The 18294-nt window shown below is 42.9% G+C and overlaps 2 protein-coding genes across 4 annotated transcripts in view; one reads left to right on the forward strand and one right to left on the reverse strand.

The window, feature by feature from the left end:
* Positions 1–18294, reverse strand: part of TFB1M (transcription factor B1, mitochondrial) — a 36743-nt gene that overhangs the window by 419 nt on the left and 18030 nt on the right. The window contains exons 5-6 of one of the 2 annotated variants that reach the window (XM_006757682.2): positions 15206–15325; positions 1927–2054 (exon numbers count right to left, since the gene is read on the reverse strand). In XM_006757682.2, the coding sequence (XP_006757745.1) occupies positions 1927–2054; positions 15206–15325 (248 nt within the window). Of the gene's footprint in view, positions 1–1926; positions 2055–10594; positions 11172–15205; positions 15326–18294 lie in introns of those variants that run through there. The other variant, XM_015560027.1, reaches the window with a different exon arrangement.
* Positions 6–13820, forward strand: CLDN20 (claudin 20). Of its 2 annotated transcripts, none has more exons than XM_006757681.2 (2): positions 6–246; positions 12038–13820. In XM_006757681.2, the coding sequence occupies exon 2, from the start codon at positions 12139–12141 to the stop codon at positions 12787–12789; it is 651 nt and encodes a 216-aa protein (XP_006757744.1). In that variant the 5' UTR covers positions 6–246; positions 12038–12138; the 3' UTR covers positions 12790–13820. The 2 variants fall into 2 exon arrangements, with proteins under 2 accessions (XP_006757744.1, XP_006757743.1); XM_006757680.2 differs by lacking the exon at positions 6–246 and adding an exon at positions 8596–8956.

Raw genomic sequence — 18294 nt, forward strand, 5'->3', positions numbered from 1 at the left:
AGAGAGAGAAAATTAGAATCTTACTTTAGCAATTCTGCAAATCACAATGCTTCCTTCTACCCTCCTTCGATCATGCCCTGGTTCTGAGAGGGGAAGAGACAGCGGAGCGTTGGTGGCGCCCGGCAGAGAACTTCAGCTCTACCTCCAGGCAGCAGGACCACCGCTAAGGCAGAGGTAGCCTGACCTGCAAGGTGTGCCCTCAGGGGAACATGTTTTCGAAGCTCAATCAATACCTGCATCTTTAAGGTGAGTTTAAAGTAACATCTGTTCAGCTGCATTCTTAGAGAGGAATATAAGTTTCATTTGCCTCAATTTTTAATATGCAAGTTGTTTATTGTTGAGGGATACATCATTAGTTCTGATTCTCTATCATTTGAACATAGTTTTTGGGACATTCACCCCAAAAGAATGAACTTCCTTGGTAAAGTTAGAAAACAGTTGATGTGAAAATGCAAATTGTTATGTTCCCTCTTTAAGATATGTTGAAGCACCTTTAAAACTGATGTGAGGTACACAGTTTATATTTCATCTAACCAAGATCACGGTTTTAAAATGCCTAACAAAACTGATGCTGAAATACTGTGAAGCTTCCCCTGGATTTTACTTTCTTCCCTCGAGTCCGAGGGCTCTGCAGGGCTCATCTCAAAGGGCTTGGGAGAGAGGCCTGAGCCCGCATGCAGGGCAGGTAAACACGGCGGGACAAAGGCAGAGGCTCTGTGCTAAATAGAAATGGGCTTGCGTGCAGACTTGATGATACCATTTTGGCTTGATATCACTAGTCATTAGGGAAATGCAAACTAAAACCACAATATCGTCTCACAATGGACAGAACGGCTATTATCAACAAGTCAAACAACAAGTATTGGCACGGCTGCAGAAAAAGGAAGCCTTGTGCACTGTTTGTAGTATTGCAACTTGGTGCAGCCACTACGGAAAACAGTATGGAGGTTCCTCAAAAAAATTAAAAAGAAAACTGTTCAAGCAATTCTACTTCTGGGTAATTAGCCAAATAAAACAACAACATTAGTTTGAAAAGATATATGCACCCCCATCTCTGTTCATTTCAGCATTATTTACAATAGCCAAGATTTAGAAACAACTTAGGTGTCCATTGATAGGTGAATAGATGAAAAAGATATATAATGAAATATTACTCAGCCATAAAAAAGAATGACATCTTACTGTTTGCACCTGCCTGGATGGCCCTAGAGGGTATTATGCTAAGTGAAATAAGTCAGTCAGAAAAAGACACCATTTGATATCACTTATATATGGAATCTAACAAAACAAAAACAGACACAGATAAACTGGTGGCTGCCAGAGGGGAAGGTGGTGGGAGGATGGGTAAAAGGTGAAGGAGAATAAGAGATGCAAAGTTGCAGATCTGAGGTGAATAAGCCACAGGGAAGCAGTGTGCAGCACAGCAAATACCATCAATAGTATAGTAACAACTGTGCCCGGTAACAGATGGCTACTAGACTTACTGTGTGATCACAGTGTGAGGTAATATAATGTCCAACCATTATGTTGTTCACCTGAAACTAACATAATATTGTATGCCAACTATACTTAAAAAACAAAAACACCCACACATTTAGTATCAGAAATTTTGAGTCAACAGCTCCGGTGGTCTAAGTGCTGATAGAGAGATCATGACCTTCCCAGTACAGGGTCATTACAAATAGCGTGACTGTCAGTTTTAGGTTGTACTTAAGATCAAACTAAACCAAACCTGTCACTGGCATCTGAGGCTGAATCAAGGTTTCTGTTTTCCTCAGCGGCAAAGGTCTGTGCATCACAGGATTTGAACTGAGAGTACTATTTACAGACAGCTTGAAGAATTATAAAAACCCAGTTCTGAATCTTGAAACAGCGACGGAGGATTTTATAAGGTGTGCTAATGAAGCGAAGAGAAAGGGCTCTTACCCAAGCCCTCGATGGCAGTATTTCCTCCGGAACTGAAACACATGCTGAACGACTTTTTCCACCAGCTTGAAGGGCTGCTCTATCTTGGGCTGCGTCAGGGGCGTGAAGTGCACCACGCCCACATCCACCTTCAAGGTAATAAGCAAACACACGTCACTTTGCTGCACATGTAACATTACAAGCAACTGATCTTTGTAAAATGCAGGAGAAAGGTGTTCCTACATGGACCTCAGTTTCATCTTCTCTAGGCAGGTAGGATGCTACATTTGCATCTGACCTGAAATCAGTTGGTTGCATCAGTTCTATAATGACATCCATTAGACCTGTGCTTGATAATTACTTAATTTTGAAATGCAGTTTTACAGTGGCCTTTAGGATCAATCCAAATCATCACCAAAGCCAGTGGGCAGAGGACAGGTGGCACTGCAGGATTTTATTTAGCTTCTGAATGAGCAAAGAATACGCTGCAGCAGCAGTCCCGACCATAAGATGCCCCCTCCCCCCCTGAGGACCACTCAGCATCAAACTCCCCAGAAAGGGAATCCACTGACACCACTTACTCAGCACAGACACCATGAATCAGCTGGACGGAAGTCATGAGTGTCGTCTGCACAGCCGCATGGCTTTCTGATACCAACTTTAATGCCCCTGGAGGCAGAGGCAGGGTCCAAACAAAAAAGGGAACCACCAAAAACGTCGCTGTTTCTGTGTCCAGCTGCGACCAGCTGTAGAGATTATTTATCAGAAGATGAAACTTTTCAGGCATATCTGATAAGAGTTACAGCGTGACTTATTCTACAAATGGACTCACTGTGATTCACACAAATATATTCAAAATAACAAAGGAAAAATATCGAAAGTTCAAAGGGAGAAATGTGAGCCACGCACAAAAATGCCTGACCAGAGACCATGACCTAGGAAATGGGAATTCTGTTCACAATCTGTGGCAGTGTTATCGCCAAGGACTTGTTAAATTTGCTACTTAGAACATCCCCCAGACTCTACAAAGGCGAAGGAAGTACAGCAGTTTATGACATGTGGTTGTACCACTGCCTTTCCAAAGGGATTCTATTTTTTAAATTCGAAAGGGGTTATCTTGTTCTCTTAGGAGGCCTTGCTTCTAAAGGATCTAGTAGCCACAAAACTCCTTAACACCGGGCTGTATTGTATGAGGGCGGGGCACTATGTTTTTGTTTTTAGGGTGGAGGAGACTTTGGACAATAAAAATGAAGATGTGCCAGCATGAGGCGGCTCGGATGGGCTTTTGGTGGAGCCAGCGTGTTTGTCCTGGGGGGGTTGGGGGGGATGGTGGTCTGAGCTGCCCACTGGCAAGCTGATCCTGGCCTTCCCTCCTGAGCGGGCACTGCCCCGCCCCCGATGTTTTCGATGGGCCACAGCTGCACCATGAAGACAGTCGGATGCTGTGGCTGGAAAAGGGTGGTTCTGAGCAGTGGAGTGAAAACTGCCAGAGAAGGTCTCCACACTGAAGGTGTCCCCTAAATGTCCACTGGCCTGCGGACTGTTTTAGTGACGAGCATGCCCCTTCGGTGGAACAGCAGTCACTCCACTCCACAGGGACATCAGCAGACAACGTTACATGTTCTTACTAAATTTAATACTTTCAAGCTGGGTTCTCTATGTTGCTTATTCCATTTCACTAAGTCTAGTAACAGGTACGTCCTGCAGGAAACCAAGTGCTCTGATGAAAAGGCCAAGACTCTCCTTAGACCTTCACACAAATACCACAGCACAGCATCCAGGGGTCTCAGAGAGGTTTGTGGTCAATGGGAACGTCTGGCCCAAGGGCCGTATGAGGCCCATGAAATCATTAGCTCTGGCCCTGCCAAGGCAACTGCTGGTAGGACTCCAAATTCAATAAATTTAGGAGCTTTTCCCATAGCAACATAAGTTTATATTAAGTGAATTATATTAAGCAAATGATGTTATAAATTTCCAAATGGCAGATTTCTAACCGTGGCAGAAAAAAGGTTCCCCAACCCTGAGTACGTGAACAGGAGTGCTACCGCAGGTTGGGGAGAAAAGAGAGCATTTCCGTGGGAGGGAAAAGCAGAATCTCCGGCCGGGAGAGTGGAAGCAGCAGCCCAAGCCACACTATGATCTGGAAATGTCACACCCTGCTCCTCTGGGGCAGGGAAGTGAGCCCAACTGCTTGGGAAGGTTCTAGATCATTCTCTAGACTTTCCCCACCCGATCACTCTAATTCTCCATGCCGCTCCCTGGCACTCAGTCCCTACCTCTCCTTAGGCCGCCCTCCCTGACTCAACTCCTTCTCTCCTCTCAATCCAATTCTTCCTAGTTACCCACAGGCCCTTCTGAAAGGAAACCTAGTCACCAGGTGTCACCCCACGCCTGCCAGTTTCCAGAGAAAAGACGCTTTCAGCAAAACAGGCGGTAAATGTAAGCCCCACCTAACCGACACCACGAACTACTAAAACGCTAATGTTCAGATACCATGAAGACAAACACACAAGTACAGGGATAGACCCCACAACTCCCAGCTCCCCTGGGTTTAGACACTTGGCCTCATCTTTATTTGCCTGATTTTGTTCCTCTGAGATACAGGTGGTACTTGCAAATACAGAAAATGCCTAACATTTTAAAATCTTGCGCAAATATAGCAAGCACCCCATGTAAACTAGCAGATTTCTAAAGTTTGAATTTGGTACCCAATTGGCTAACAGTATATTGTAACTTAAAAAAAAAAGTCCATTCATAATCAAATATAGTTACACTTAGTGGGGACCCTGTAAGACTCACTGTGCAAAGGGCTCTCCCAGTAATGCGTCCCGCTGCCGTGGGAAATCACTACCACCCTGGGCACCTCTCCTCGAGCCCCGCCCCCACAGCAAGCATCAGAATTACTTTAATGAAGGAGCCCATTTTCTCTGAAACTACAGGAAAGCCACTTGGTAACTATGGTGACAGATACAAAAATGCTTTTTACTTATAATTGAATTCTTATTTAAAATGACAACTGGATTTTTCCCCCCTGGATTTTAAGTCTATTAAAGGATTTGATTGCAAAAAGGAATTGCTGTTTAATGTTGCCAGCCCTTTTCCAAACTCAGTCTCTCAGTGCACCAGTCTAGGGATGGCCTGGTTCCTGACTTAATAAAATTAAGGAATTCACTGAAGAATTTAGAGTGAATTTAAATATCTGCCTCTCAGATCCACTACAATGGTTCGGGTGGACCACCTATGACTCCGGAGTGGCCTGGGCCAAGAGCCAGGAACCAGGCTGGGTAAAGCGAGAGGGTCCCAGGGAAGGAGGAAGTGGAGGAGGGGCAGTGACTGAGAGCCGGACCCAAACTAGACGCATTCAGCCCACCATCTCAGATACTGCCAATAAATGACCGTGTTTTTTAAAAAATGTCCTGTTCTTCAAAATAACGTACAAAGAGAATACAATGGTAAGGCCACAACTAATACATACTTATGAGATTAGATTGATCTGCCAATGTCACCACAATCCAAAGACAGTCTCATTATTCTAAAACAGTGTGATGAAGACTTAGAAAACAAGCCCTCAAGATCCTTCTCATGAAGGCGAACAGGAGTAAAATATTGTAAAAAGAAGGTATCGATAATAGAGCAAATGGAAGTACAACCTATAAGCAGAAACCTGTATGCGACTTGCTACAGACATCATCAGAAACTAGATGGCCTTGTTAGACATTTGAGGACACACAAAAACCCAAGATGATTCATCTTCATTTTCACTATTATCACCTTATCTACAAACTGCTGATTTTAAGTTAAGAAGTCTTCACACTGATCTAAAACATTAGGGAATGGCAAGAAATATTCAAAGTGATGAATACCAAGAACCTACAACCAAGATTACTTTATCCAGCAAAGCTATCATTCAGAAGTGAAGGTCAGATAAAGAGCTTCACAGATAAGGAAAAGCTAAAGGAGTTCATCACCACCAAACCAGGATTATATAAAATGCTGAAAGGTATCCTTTAAGAAGAGGAAGAAGAAGAAAAAGGTAAAGATACTAGTTATGAACACGAAGTATGCATCTATCAACAAGTGAATCTAAGAATCAAGTGAATAAATAATCTGATGAACAGAATGAACTGGTGATTATAATAGAATCAGGGACATAGAAAGGGAATGGACTGCCTATTCTTGGCGGGGATGCGGGAAGAGACTGGACAAAAATCGTGCACGTATGGATGAGGACAATGGGTAGGGAGCGAAGGCGGAGGGTGGGGTGGGAACTGGGAGGAGAGGGGTTATGGGGGGAAAAAAGAGGAACAAATGTAATAATCTGAACAATAAAGATTTAAATAAAAAATCTAAAATAAAAAAAAAAGGACTAAAAATATGTAAATAAAAAAAAACAAAACGAAAATGACCATAAAGATAGGGGAAACAATGGACTAACTGTGTTCATCACTGATACTGTTAATTTCCTAAGACTGGGTCAGAAGACAAGACAAACATTACTTTAAGATTAAGTCAATCACTTTACATTTGTGGGGCTATAACAGGAAAATTTTAAACTTATGCTGAACTATCATATTTTCAAGGTTGAACAGAAATTACAAAAAGGACTGGTTGTTTTGAAATCTGAACCCCAACTTTTCACTGGGATTAAGTGGGCAGCATTTTTAACGTACAATGACTGGGCATCACCCCAGACCCCTGGGATCAGAGCCACGTCCCAGGGGCTGGCCTGCGGGCTCTTCCAGAGGTAGCCGAGGCTCAGGTGGCCGGTGAGCAGCACAGGTCAGTTCCTGCCATTCTCTCTCAGACAGTCAGGTAAGTTACCGGTTCTTTCAGAAAGCAAAGCAAAGCTTTTCTCAACATCCAGGTTATCGCTAAGAGAAGCAAGCACTACGGCAAGCACTTGTAATTTTTTCTTAAAAACAGAAAACTGTAAACATTTTAAAGGAGAAAACAGACTGCCGCGCCACTGGCCAGCGACTCTGCAGCCACTCGCAGGGGTGAGAGGGAACTTTCCATGTCCGCTGCAGAGATGGCCGGGCTCATGTGTCCCACAGCTTAATGCCGACCACCCCAGAAAGAAGCAACTCCTTATATTTACCAAGACTTGGAAGTACATTCTGTTCCAAGTGGAGGCAGGGCAATGCCATGAGTGCAGAAGGACTTCCAATTTCACAATATTCTGGGCCTGACTCCCACCTGCCATGTGTCACCTGCTATTCACTCATTTTACAACCTTAGTTGTCACTTAACTTCTCTGGAGCTTACTTTTCTCATCTGTAAAGTGAGGACTCTTGTCATCTCACAGGCTTGTCTTGAAAATTAAATAACCTGGTGCCTCAAACAGTACCCAGCAGATAGGAAGCTGCTTATCTGAATGACAGATACTATTATATCAAGATTATAAAACAAGAGAGCTGCAAAATCACTTAAAATTAGTCTTATTTGGAAAGGACAGAATTATACTTTTGTTCATGCAAAGGTAGTGTACAGTTCAGTTAATGTTATTTTATACACTCAATCAGTTTCTGGAACCTTTCATTCGATATTTATTGTCCCCCTTCTCTAAGCCAGCACCTTCCTGGCCCGCGGGGAACAGTGCGAGGGAGGCAGACACAGAGCCTCGCCGGTGAGGTCTCCAACCAGGAGAGCAGCTCGGAGGTGGTAGGGTGCTGGATGAATTTGAAAACCTAGAAACAGGCATTTGTTGTTTGAGTGGCAGCTGGATATGGAAGCAAGGTTGGTTTTAAGATCCAGGAAGTGCCACATGGAAGGATGAATTTGCCACTAACGGACGTGGAGAAGCTGGAGGACCTGGTGTGGGAAGGTCAGGAGCTCGGTCTTGTCTGTGGCTGGTCGGAGATGTCATCAGTGATGTCACACCCACAACTGGATGTACAACTTGGAGAGGCCGGGGAAGAGACATAAACTGAAGAGAAGACACACTTGATTCATCTAGGGAAGTATCTGGACTTAAAGTTTCATTCTTTTTAATTCTGTCCACATTAGAAAGAGGTAATGATGCCGATGAACTGTATTTCTCCATATACCTCGACTTCTCAGATCCTTTCTTATATAAGAAATCCTGCCTGATTAAAGGTCTATAGTTAATAAAAGATATCTGCATTCCAGAAGTTCACCATTTTAAAACAGGCAGTTCATATTGGATAAGTATCAAGGCAGAAGCATAATAAAAATGCTTGAAAATAGTAAGGTACATGAAAGCATGCTGAAGCCGTTTATCCCCAGCTGCATTACGCTGGAGGGCAGCGACAAGGGCAGGGGGTCCCTCCACCCGCCCTGTGTCAGCCTCAGCACAGGCGGGTGCGCCAACAATGACGGCAGGGGGCGGAACTAGCCAGGGCCCGGGACTGCTTCCCATGCAGCAGGAACAGCATGCTGTTCCTGGGAGCAGAATTAGATAGCGCTATTTTAAAACTGTCTTTTGAAAGTTACTAATTTTGTGAAACCTGATTTCAGTCAAGTCACAAGCACCAGAATAAAAAGACAGTCTCTGCTATCATTTGTAAAGCACAATTTAGTTAAAAGTATTTCAGACCATATTCTTTAATATAATTGGGGACATCAAATAATAAACTGTATGTCCCAACACAGACAAAAATTCAAAAATAAATTATAACTGTGGACTAAAACATAACATTAAAGAAAAGTCTTTGTGTGAGCACCCAAATAATTCCTCCTCTGTATCCACTGACACAAAAGCATTTTTAGCTTTCAGGTTTTGAAAAAACCCTGTTGGAACAACAACTCCCTCCCTTCCCCGCCTCTCCTTTCTTAATTCTCCCACAGCTCAAAAAATGAGATGGAGAACCTGGTATTTATCTTCCGGCACCATCAGCAGTTTTCCCCCCTCAGATTTCTATGTTGCTCTTTATTTGCTATTTGCAAGTTAGCTTGTTGGAGCTTTAGCACTAATATTCAGAAGCAGTAAAGCGAGCCTCTTGTAAGTGGTGTCTCTCCATCAAACCTCACCGGGGTTCATTCGAAGACAACGACCGAAGGGAATTAAAACACTGAAGGCTACGGACAAAAGGTATGGAAAAGGGGAGCTTTTAAAAGCTTAGCGGCCTAAATATAGCTCTTCAAGTACCACTTAGTTTGAATTTTAAGTTGCAAATCTGTTCTTAAATATTACTTTTGATATAAGTAAATCTTGTTTAAACTCATTTTACTCTTTAGTCACATCTACTCCATTCTTTTGGCGGATGGTTCAAATAGAACATCCCCCGGTTCTGCTCTGTACGCACTGTGCTTGGAACCAGGAGAGAGTTAGTTCCGTCCTTGGAGCCGTTTGCTTACTGTCACAGTATTTCTCCACCACCACCACCATGGAAACAAAGTATGCCTTTATTCTCTGCCCGACAGAAATCTGAGAGAACAGGCCGCAAACTGCATCGTGCTTGTGGCCGGAAAGGAAAAAACAAACGGTTTCACGGTGCTCTAGCAAAGATGCCAGAGGACTGTTACAAAAGCAGGGCAGCGACCTGCTTTTCGGAGAACACACCGTTTGCGTACATTCTGCAGCAGAAGAAAGCATTCCAAGTCCAGGACTCAGCAGTAGCGAGCGCTGTGCTCACTGCACGCAGCGTCATATGTTTGTGCGGATTTGCTGTCTGTCATTTATCACTGCCAGTGCTTGCTAATGAAGACGGACAAGCTGTCTGGGAGTCTGAAGGACACTGAGGTTCATAAAATGTATTGGCTAATGAGAAAAAAGGGCTATAATTGGGGAGCTGAGCACAGACTGATCAACACACCCAGGTTGCTCAACCAAAGTACAAAGAAGAGACGCTCAGAGGAGGTGAGCAGCGGTCTCGCTCTTCAGAGTCCCAGCTGAACATGGCGGGGGCAAGGCAGTAATTTCGTGAGCTGGCTGGCGCTCCAAGCCCAAACCTGAAAACAGCTATTATAAACTAAACATGGGCTTCAGTGTTTTCTTAGGAACTTTTACTTGTGTCCTATTTTGGTCTCAGCATGTAAAGAAAGAAACTGGATGATCGCAGGCAAGCCTAGGCACTCTGATCCCTACAGTAAGTCTGATCCTTAAGAATTCAAAATCTAGGGGAAATCCTCTCCTAAAATTGTACATTTCACGTTTTAACATTATGAACAGAGGAAAGGATTCAGCTAGCTCTGGATTTAACTCCTTAGAGAATCAATGTTAGAACGACAGAAAAGTCCAGACTTGGTCTCCAAAGCTAAGCCATTTGCCCAACTGATGCCCTCTGGAGTCTTTTTTTGTTTTGCTTTTTTAATTTTTGGTGGGAAAGGGAGTGAAGTTGGTATTTAAAGGTGTGCCGTGCCTTCAGATGTAGCAGTTTTCCCAGCTTCCCACAGGAAGCACCGGGGTGGATTTCACAGAGGTACTGGGGTAGCGGGAAAAACGTCCAGGCTGCAGGGAGGTGGGAAGAGGGGAAGATCTGGATATTGACCACCTGCTGCTGAGACCTGGGTGGCACTGGGTGATTTACCACCTAAATAGGCTAATCTGAAAAAATCATGATGTACAAGATTATATCTACAGTTTCTTTCAGCTCTAAGATTCTGTGCCAGTGAATACAATCAGCTTAAGGAAGGACGAGAGAAAAGAAATTGCCATGATATAAAATAAATATCATGACGTTTACTGGTCAGATAGAAACAAAAATAAAAATACTAATAACACCGACAATTACAATTTATTGTGTACTTGCCATGGGGGTAGATATTGCTCTAAGTCCTTAAAATGCACTGACATGTTTAACTCCATGACATAGGTCCTACATACAATCCTCCCATTTTCCAGAAGAGGAGACTGAGGCTCAGAGAGGCTCTGGAAAGCCAAGATTTGACCCATACATACTGCCTTTTGTCAAACATATATGACTCATGATAGAACACACTGTTCAGAATGTAATTGCTGTATTTCAGAAGCCATTACATTTCTCAAAGAGGACAGTAGTGCTGCCAGATTGAAACAGCCAAGCCACGAAGTGCTAGCTTTTCGCTTGGAAAGAATGAAGTGCTACATTATTTTTGGGACCCTTTCACAGACCAGTAACGACGTGGTTATTTCTGCTGAGTCCTTTCGAGACTCGACGTCCCTACTGGGGAGCGGTTGGAAGAACCGGTTTTGCAGCAGACTGCTGCATGTGGGTCAGGAAAGGATTCTTCTCCCAACTAGCACGGGTCTCACGTTCTCGCAGCAAGCACAGGAGCTTAATTGTGCCGGTAGTAGCGTCACTGGTCCGCTTCTGAGTACCTTGTACCTGAAGTGGAAGAAGTGCCACCCTCGGTAAGGATTTTGCAAATGTTTATTAACTGGAGCTCAGGGATAATCGTGCAGGTGACGGACTTCTTTCCACTACTTTCCTCTCCTCCTTCCACAACTCCCCTGGGTCATGTGGAGGTACTTGGTGGGCGCTTAATAAATAGTTGTTTAAAAAACCATCTTTTGCATACTTAAAACTTTTCTAAAATATCCATTAATATATATTAAGGGGTTAGTTTAAACTATTCTTTTCTTATTATCTATAGAATATTTTAACTTAAAATAAGTTTTAAAAACCTAAAATGCAATTAAAATTCCTTGCCAGATCTTACAGCTGGAATGTGGTATACCTACCTCTTGGAACCAGGTGTATGCCCACTTGGCAGACTTCAGCACAGCTGAAGTTTTTTTTTTTTTTTTTTAATATATTGTATTGATTTTTTACAGACAGGAGAGGAGAGGGATAGAGAGTTAGAAACATCGATGAGAGTGAAACATCGATCAGCTGCCTCATGCACGCCCCCTACTGGGGATGTGCCTGCAACCAAGGTACATGCCCTTGACTGGAATTGAACCTGGGACTCTTGAGTCCCCAGGCCGACGCCCTATCGGCTGAGCCAAACCGGTTAGGGCAGCACAGCTGAAGTTTTAAAAAGAACCAAGTGGACAGCTCTTTGCTTCCCGCCATACACCCAGCATAGCCACCCGGTCACCCAGGAGGTGAGCCTCTGAAGGCCAGGGGAGCCTTTCCCGAGCAGCCGCCCCCACGCCCACTGCGGGGCCTGGGCACTCGGCTCCACTGCACCCAGAGCCTTTCCCTTCGCTCTTTCTCTCCCTCAACCCCGATCTGCCTTCTTTCCCCAGCCTTTGCACTTGCTCCTCCACTGCACAGAATCTTCAGTTTGACCGAGAGCCACGATAATTAAGCACCAGGATTTTCTAGGTGGACAGCCGACGCTAACGTCATGGCCTCAATGTGTCTCCAGCTCCTTGCTTTCGTCCTGGCCTTCTGTGGGGTCTCTGGAGTGCTGGCTGCCACCCTGCTGCCCAACTGGATGGTGACGATGGACACGGGCTCCAATGTCATCACGGCCATCGTCCAGCTCCAAGGGCTGTGGATGGACTGCACGTGCTACAGCACCGGCATGTTCAGCTGCACCTTCAAGTTCTCCGTTCTGACCCTCCCCGCCCACGTGCAGGCTGCGCGCGCCACCATGATCCTGGCCTGCGTCCTGGCTGTTTCGGGGATCTGCACTTCCACGGTGGGGATGCAATGCATTCGCTTAGGAGGGGACAGAGAAAGCAAGAGCCACGCTTCCCTTGCTGGAGGCCTCTGCCTCATGTCTGCGGGGATCTCTGGTTTAATACCCACAGTGTGGTACACAAAGGAGATCGTCGCCAACTTTCTGGATCTGACAGTTCCAGAGAGCAACAAGCATGAGCCTGGAGGAGCCGTCTACATCGGATTCATCGCAGCTTTGCTGCTGTTGATCTCTGGCACGATTTTCTGCCTGAAAAAGGACCCAGAGGCGTGGCTCCCGCCACCCAAGCAGCAGCACACCCCCACCGCCAAGCCGGAGGGCAGCTCAGCTTACAACCTGAAGGACTATGTGTAAAGCAATGTGTAACCCACATGGAATTTCAGATGCCTGCTGGGACTTTTGTCTTTTAGATATTTATATATACATATATATACACACACACACACACCAGGATTATGCTTAACTTTCTCCACAAAGATTTTAAATACTTTAAAATTGGCAAGGTTATTTAAAATGCCAACAAACTCTCATGTACAACTATACCTGTTTTTTAAGATTTTCTTCACCCCTGTTTTCCTGGGTTATCTAAAACTTTATAATTTGAAGAGAGACTGATTATATTAATAAGGCAATTAATTGATAGCTTTTCTTCCTTTTTAAGATAACCTGTTGATACATTTTCTGAATTGGTACTTAACTGGTTTTATAGAAGAATTAAATTGCCAAGTGTGAGAAGCACCTGGCCTGGTGTGAATCCAGGGACAGTCTGCATTTACTGTCTGGGTGGCGACTCACAGGAACTTGCTTCTGTTTCCCAGCGGAACGGCACGGTGGCACATTAGGGACAGAAGAGCTGTCCACCTCTTTCAGACGTCGCCCAACCAGCCACCCCAACTCTCCATCTATCGGGAACTCCCTGTCCCTTTTTTCATTTTAGAAAAGTATCTACATACATCTGTGAGAACCGACAAGGTGACATTCAAAGATGAGGCGGAACTAAAGGAAGAACACTGGGAAAGACCACCACAGCAAAGCAAAACCAGACCAAACTCCACCCTCTGGGGCTTTAGACAGTAAGTAAAGCGAGTGATGACAGTAGTTTGTCTGAACAGGTTCCAGAAGGCCCTCGCCTGCTGCAGCTAGAGGCTTCTCCAGATGAAGTCATCCAGCCACAACTCACCCCATCTCCTCTACTCTCTCACTGGTTAGTATTTGGATGACAAAGGCTATTTTTAAGTTGTTATTTCATTCTCAAGCTTGACCCACATTAACAAAAACATCGTTGTTCTCTCATCGTTGAGCTGCTTCAATGAGTTAATGCGATGTGCAAGTAATTTTTAAAGTATAAAGAATGCTTTTAAAAGTATAAGTTAAATTATCTTGAGTATTTCAAATATTTCAACAAGAAAATAAAAACTGAATTTTTGATATGCAAAAGAAACATTGCAATGGTTGTTCCTTATAACTTGTTAATTCAAGCTCAGTCACTGCTCACAAGATAATGGTAAATGGGGAAAAAGAACATTTCTTCACATATAAATAATTCAGGGATGGGAAGAATACCTTTTATGTGAGTAAAAAATGTTCACTTGTTCATACAGAAGTAGAGACTAAAATATTTTATGCCTATTTTACTCGGTAGATCATTATTCTCTTCTCCAACAATGTCATCAGCTATTAATGGAACAGATCAATGAAAAGGGGCTCCTTCATGTATGGATTAGAAAGGTAATCAATGAAATAGATGTTTAAATGACTTTAAAGTATGCATTCCTTCTGAATGGTCAAAATATTTTCTAAACAAATGTTTTAAAAATACTCCTAATAAAAAGAATATTTTAATGCAGATTAATGGGATAGGATTGCTTTGACACCTATATGGTTCTTTCATTTTGCTTAATGGCTTTACATGCAGTCTACATATCCAACAGTCCTATACTAAAAGTTTACTTTATATCTTATATAATAAAGAGCTCATATGCTAACTGGACCAAACAACAGAATGACTGTCTGGATGACCTTCTGGACAACTGTCCGGACAACCTCCTGGATGAAGCTGGTGCTGTGAGGGCCAGCCAAGGCTGTGAGGGGCTGTAAGGGTTGGCTGAGGCTGTGAGGGGCTGCGAGGGCCGGCCAAAGCTATAAGGGCAGAGCCCCTTGCATGAATTTTGTGCATCGGGCCTCTCTAGTATTCTATATATGAGTGTATAAATACTTCAAAAATAATTTCTATTTATTTTTGGAATATTTTGTTCCTAAATATATACAGGAGTGTTTTGAACTCTGATAAAATAAACCATTTCATGCAAGTAACATTACCACACTAAGGTCTCCCAAAAAGTGGAAAAAACATTCACGGTAAGTAAGGTTGATGTAACTTTAGCTAGTATTCTCTAATAGAAATCACACAAAAATACTGATTTCTTTTTTTCAGGATTGGATGATCATATACCTTATCATCCATACTTAAATAATTTAAAGTGTAAAAAAGGATAACAATAATAATACCACCATGACCAGGGCAACATGGATAAAAGTGGGCATTTGGTCATTCTAAATAAGGGGAGAGAAACTGGAGTGAAAATTGTGATTTCGATTCACATTGTGGTTTTTATGGTTCTGATTCAGGAGAGGTAAAGGAAAACTTCTGGCACAGTTTGCACATAAGATGAGATCCTAAAGATCATTTCCTCTGACGGATCCTCAGAAGAGCCATGGATACCATTTAAATCCTAGTTCTGGTATAGTATAGAAATCAACAGAAACTCACTTCCGGTTTGGGAACAAACGCCCGGCCTGGAATTGTGAAGACGTGCTGAACGCGGCAGAGGTACTGGGCCATCACAGACAGGCGACTGCGCTGCTTGCTCCCCGTATTGGCTGCAAGTCTCTAGGAAAGACAAAACGGAACTTAAGCAAATAACTAATCCAGTCTGATCATAATCAAAACATAAACACTAACAGAAAATGTAACTAACTCAAAGGACCCGTGAACTATGCTCAACCACATAGCACATTAGGAACATGCACAGTAAAGCTACAATGAGATAAAATTTCATATCCACAAAATGAACAAAATTTAAATGACACAGAAGAGAACCCGGGCGAATTTAGTGCTGGCGAGTATCTGGAGCAACAGGAACTCTCACACTGCCTGTGGGAGGGAAACTGGTACAAGCACTTTGGACCATAATTTGATAACACGCGTATTAAAGCTGAAGTCAAGTCAACCCCCATGATGCTTTAGGTTTCCTGTCAGGACTTTATCCTAGAGAACGGTTTATACAGTTACACAGGGAGATGTGTGTAGGAATGAACGTTCACTGCAGCATTACAGGTAACAGTAAAAAAAGTGGAAAGACAAAGGGCCATTGCAAGTGACTGTGTAAGTACATTGTGGTAATTTCGACAACAGTAAACTATTAAATAATAGTTAAAATGAACAGCAATGACTACCAAGATAGCTCCCAAAATAGAGTAAAAAATAATTAAGTGAAGAAAATATGTATATAAAAACTTCAAAAGATTACTTCTGAGTGTGTGTGTGTGTGTGTGTGTGTGTATTTGCAGTCCAAGAAAAAAACATGCACAGGAATGATGAATAGAAATTTTAACAAAGTATAACTCATGAAAGGAAAAAAAAGGAAATAGAAGAAGGCTCTAAACATATCTACATTATTTCTTGGGAAAAAAATAGGAAAAATGGTGATATCTTATGATTGGACAAAGCTGAGTCTTGGGAAAAAAACATTAGGCACAGGTGTCTCAGGTGTTGAAGCGTCGTCCTGTGCACCGAAGGGCTGGGGGTTCGAGTCCCAGTCAGGGCACATACCTACACTGGATTCGATCCCCAGTTGAGGCACATTTGGGAGGCAAGTGATCAATGTTTGTCTCTTACATCGATGCTTCTCTCTCTCTCCCTCCTTCCTCTCTCTAAAATTAATCAATAAAAACATGTCTTTGGGTGAGGATTAAAAAAGAAATTAGTATACTTCTCTTTCTAAAATGCATCCTGCTTCTCTGGGCTCTGAGAGCTCACTAGACCAGGGATGGCGAACCTATGACACGCGTGTCAGAGGTGACGCGCGAACTCATTTTTTTGGTTGATTTTTTCTTTGTTAAATGGCTTTTAAATATATAAAATAAATATCAAAAATATAAACATTTGTTTTACCATGGCTGCAAATATCAAAAAATTTCTATATGTGACACGGCACCAGAGTTAAGTTAGGGTTTTTCAAAAGGTTCGCCATCACTGAGCTAGCCATTCTCCAGCTCTCCTGAGACAAGTCACGTAACGGAGCCCTGGGGCAGGGGGCGAAGGTGGGGGCCTCACTGCGGAACAGCGGTGCCTGTAGAGCTGCGTTTACTGCAGGGCTTTCCCTTTCCTGCTTCACTGTCACGTGCCGACTTCTAACAGCCTCTTTACTTCGCCGCTTCTAACCTGCTGTGCGCATGAAAACCGCACAATCTGGCTTATAAGATATTTTGCCTTAAGCAAGAATAAAAAATAGGTTTCAATCTGAGATGCTGAGAAAACTTCCTATGGGCTAAGTTAACTGTAGGCTTTGTAGCATCTGTTTTGTTATTCAGAAGCCACTCCTCATCTCATCCCTTTTTATTTTAAAATTTCTGGCTCTTGTCAGTATTTAGACAGTTGAGATTACTGGGAAGTTGAGTTATGGCAAGTGATGACATGCTACAGTATATCTGACAAAATAAACTCTTCCTGACTAAAATGTGAAACCAGAAAGTATACATATATTCTCAGCCAATATAAAAAATATAGAGACAAAAAGTGAAAGTACAGATTTAAGTCAAAAAGTAAGCTCAAATGGTGACAAAAAAAGAGAGCTTAATTTTACCTCTGGTAAAAAATTCATTGAAAATACACTGTGCAAACTGGCACAATTCAAAGCAGTTGTATAAAACTAAAATCTACCATGAACATAATCACCAAATTAGAATATATGTAAGTCAAAAGAAATGCCCAGATTTTAAAAAGTATTATTTCATCCTGGATTTTCCTCCCATTTGTCACTTTACATCTGAAATGTATGTTTCCACAGATGAATTGAGAAATTTAAAAGTCACTTTAACCAAAAAGCAACCAGTGAGGCACAGAGGGGAAGCTGACTGGATATGGAGACACATTTGAGTGCCTTGTGTCCTCTCCTGCCAGGGGAGGGGCTGTCCTGACCCATAACGTGACCCACCCAACCTTGGCAGCCAATGCAGCCGTGGTGTGGAGACGAAACCTTGGGAACCACATGGCTCAAGTTAGAAGAAAGCAGCACACGTACGGGAAAAATTCAAGCCACTGACCAAAGAGCTCGGCAAAGGGCTCGGTAAAAGCTAGGGTAAGAGTTAAATGGTCAATCAACTGCTGGAACACGATTTGGTATTTCTGTGGTGTATATATTACAGGTAAAGCTATGAAAATCCAAACTCCATTAGAAGACAGATGATTGCAACAGCAAAAGGCCAGGAAACCAAACCAGCTAATTTTTCACTAAAAGGAAATACCTAACCTTTGAGCTTTTAAAAGCATTCTGAGTCTAAGGAAAAAAAAAAAAGGTCAAAGAATTCACAAGGACAGTATTATTTTTTTCCCTTATTCATCTAAAAAAATTTTAAGTACAAGGAGAAAAAATTGGCTTATACTTGAGAAGTGAAACTACCACACATCGGGTACAGAGAGAACGACGTAATTAATGAAGAGGTGACTCCCTCCTGCTGCGGATGTGACCATTAACCAGCCAGGGTCCCTGGAGATGGGAGGAGATGAAGAGGCTGATGCTGGACCTGGAAGGAAAGGATCAGAGGTCCAGCCACGTGGAAAAGTTGAACATCATGACT

This window comes from Myotis davidii, unplaced genomic scaffold (genome assembly GCF_000327345.1).
Source record: "Myotis davidii unplaced genomic scaffold, ASM32734v1 scaffold1494, whole genome shotgun sequence".
NCBI lineage: Eukaryota > Metazoa > Chordata > Mammalia > Chiroptera > Vespertilionidae > Myotis > Myotis davidii.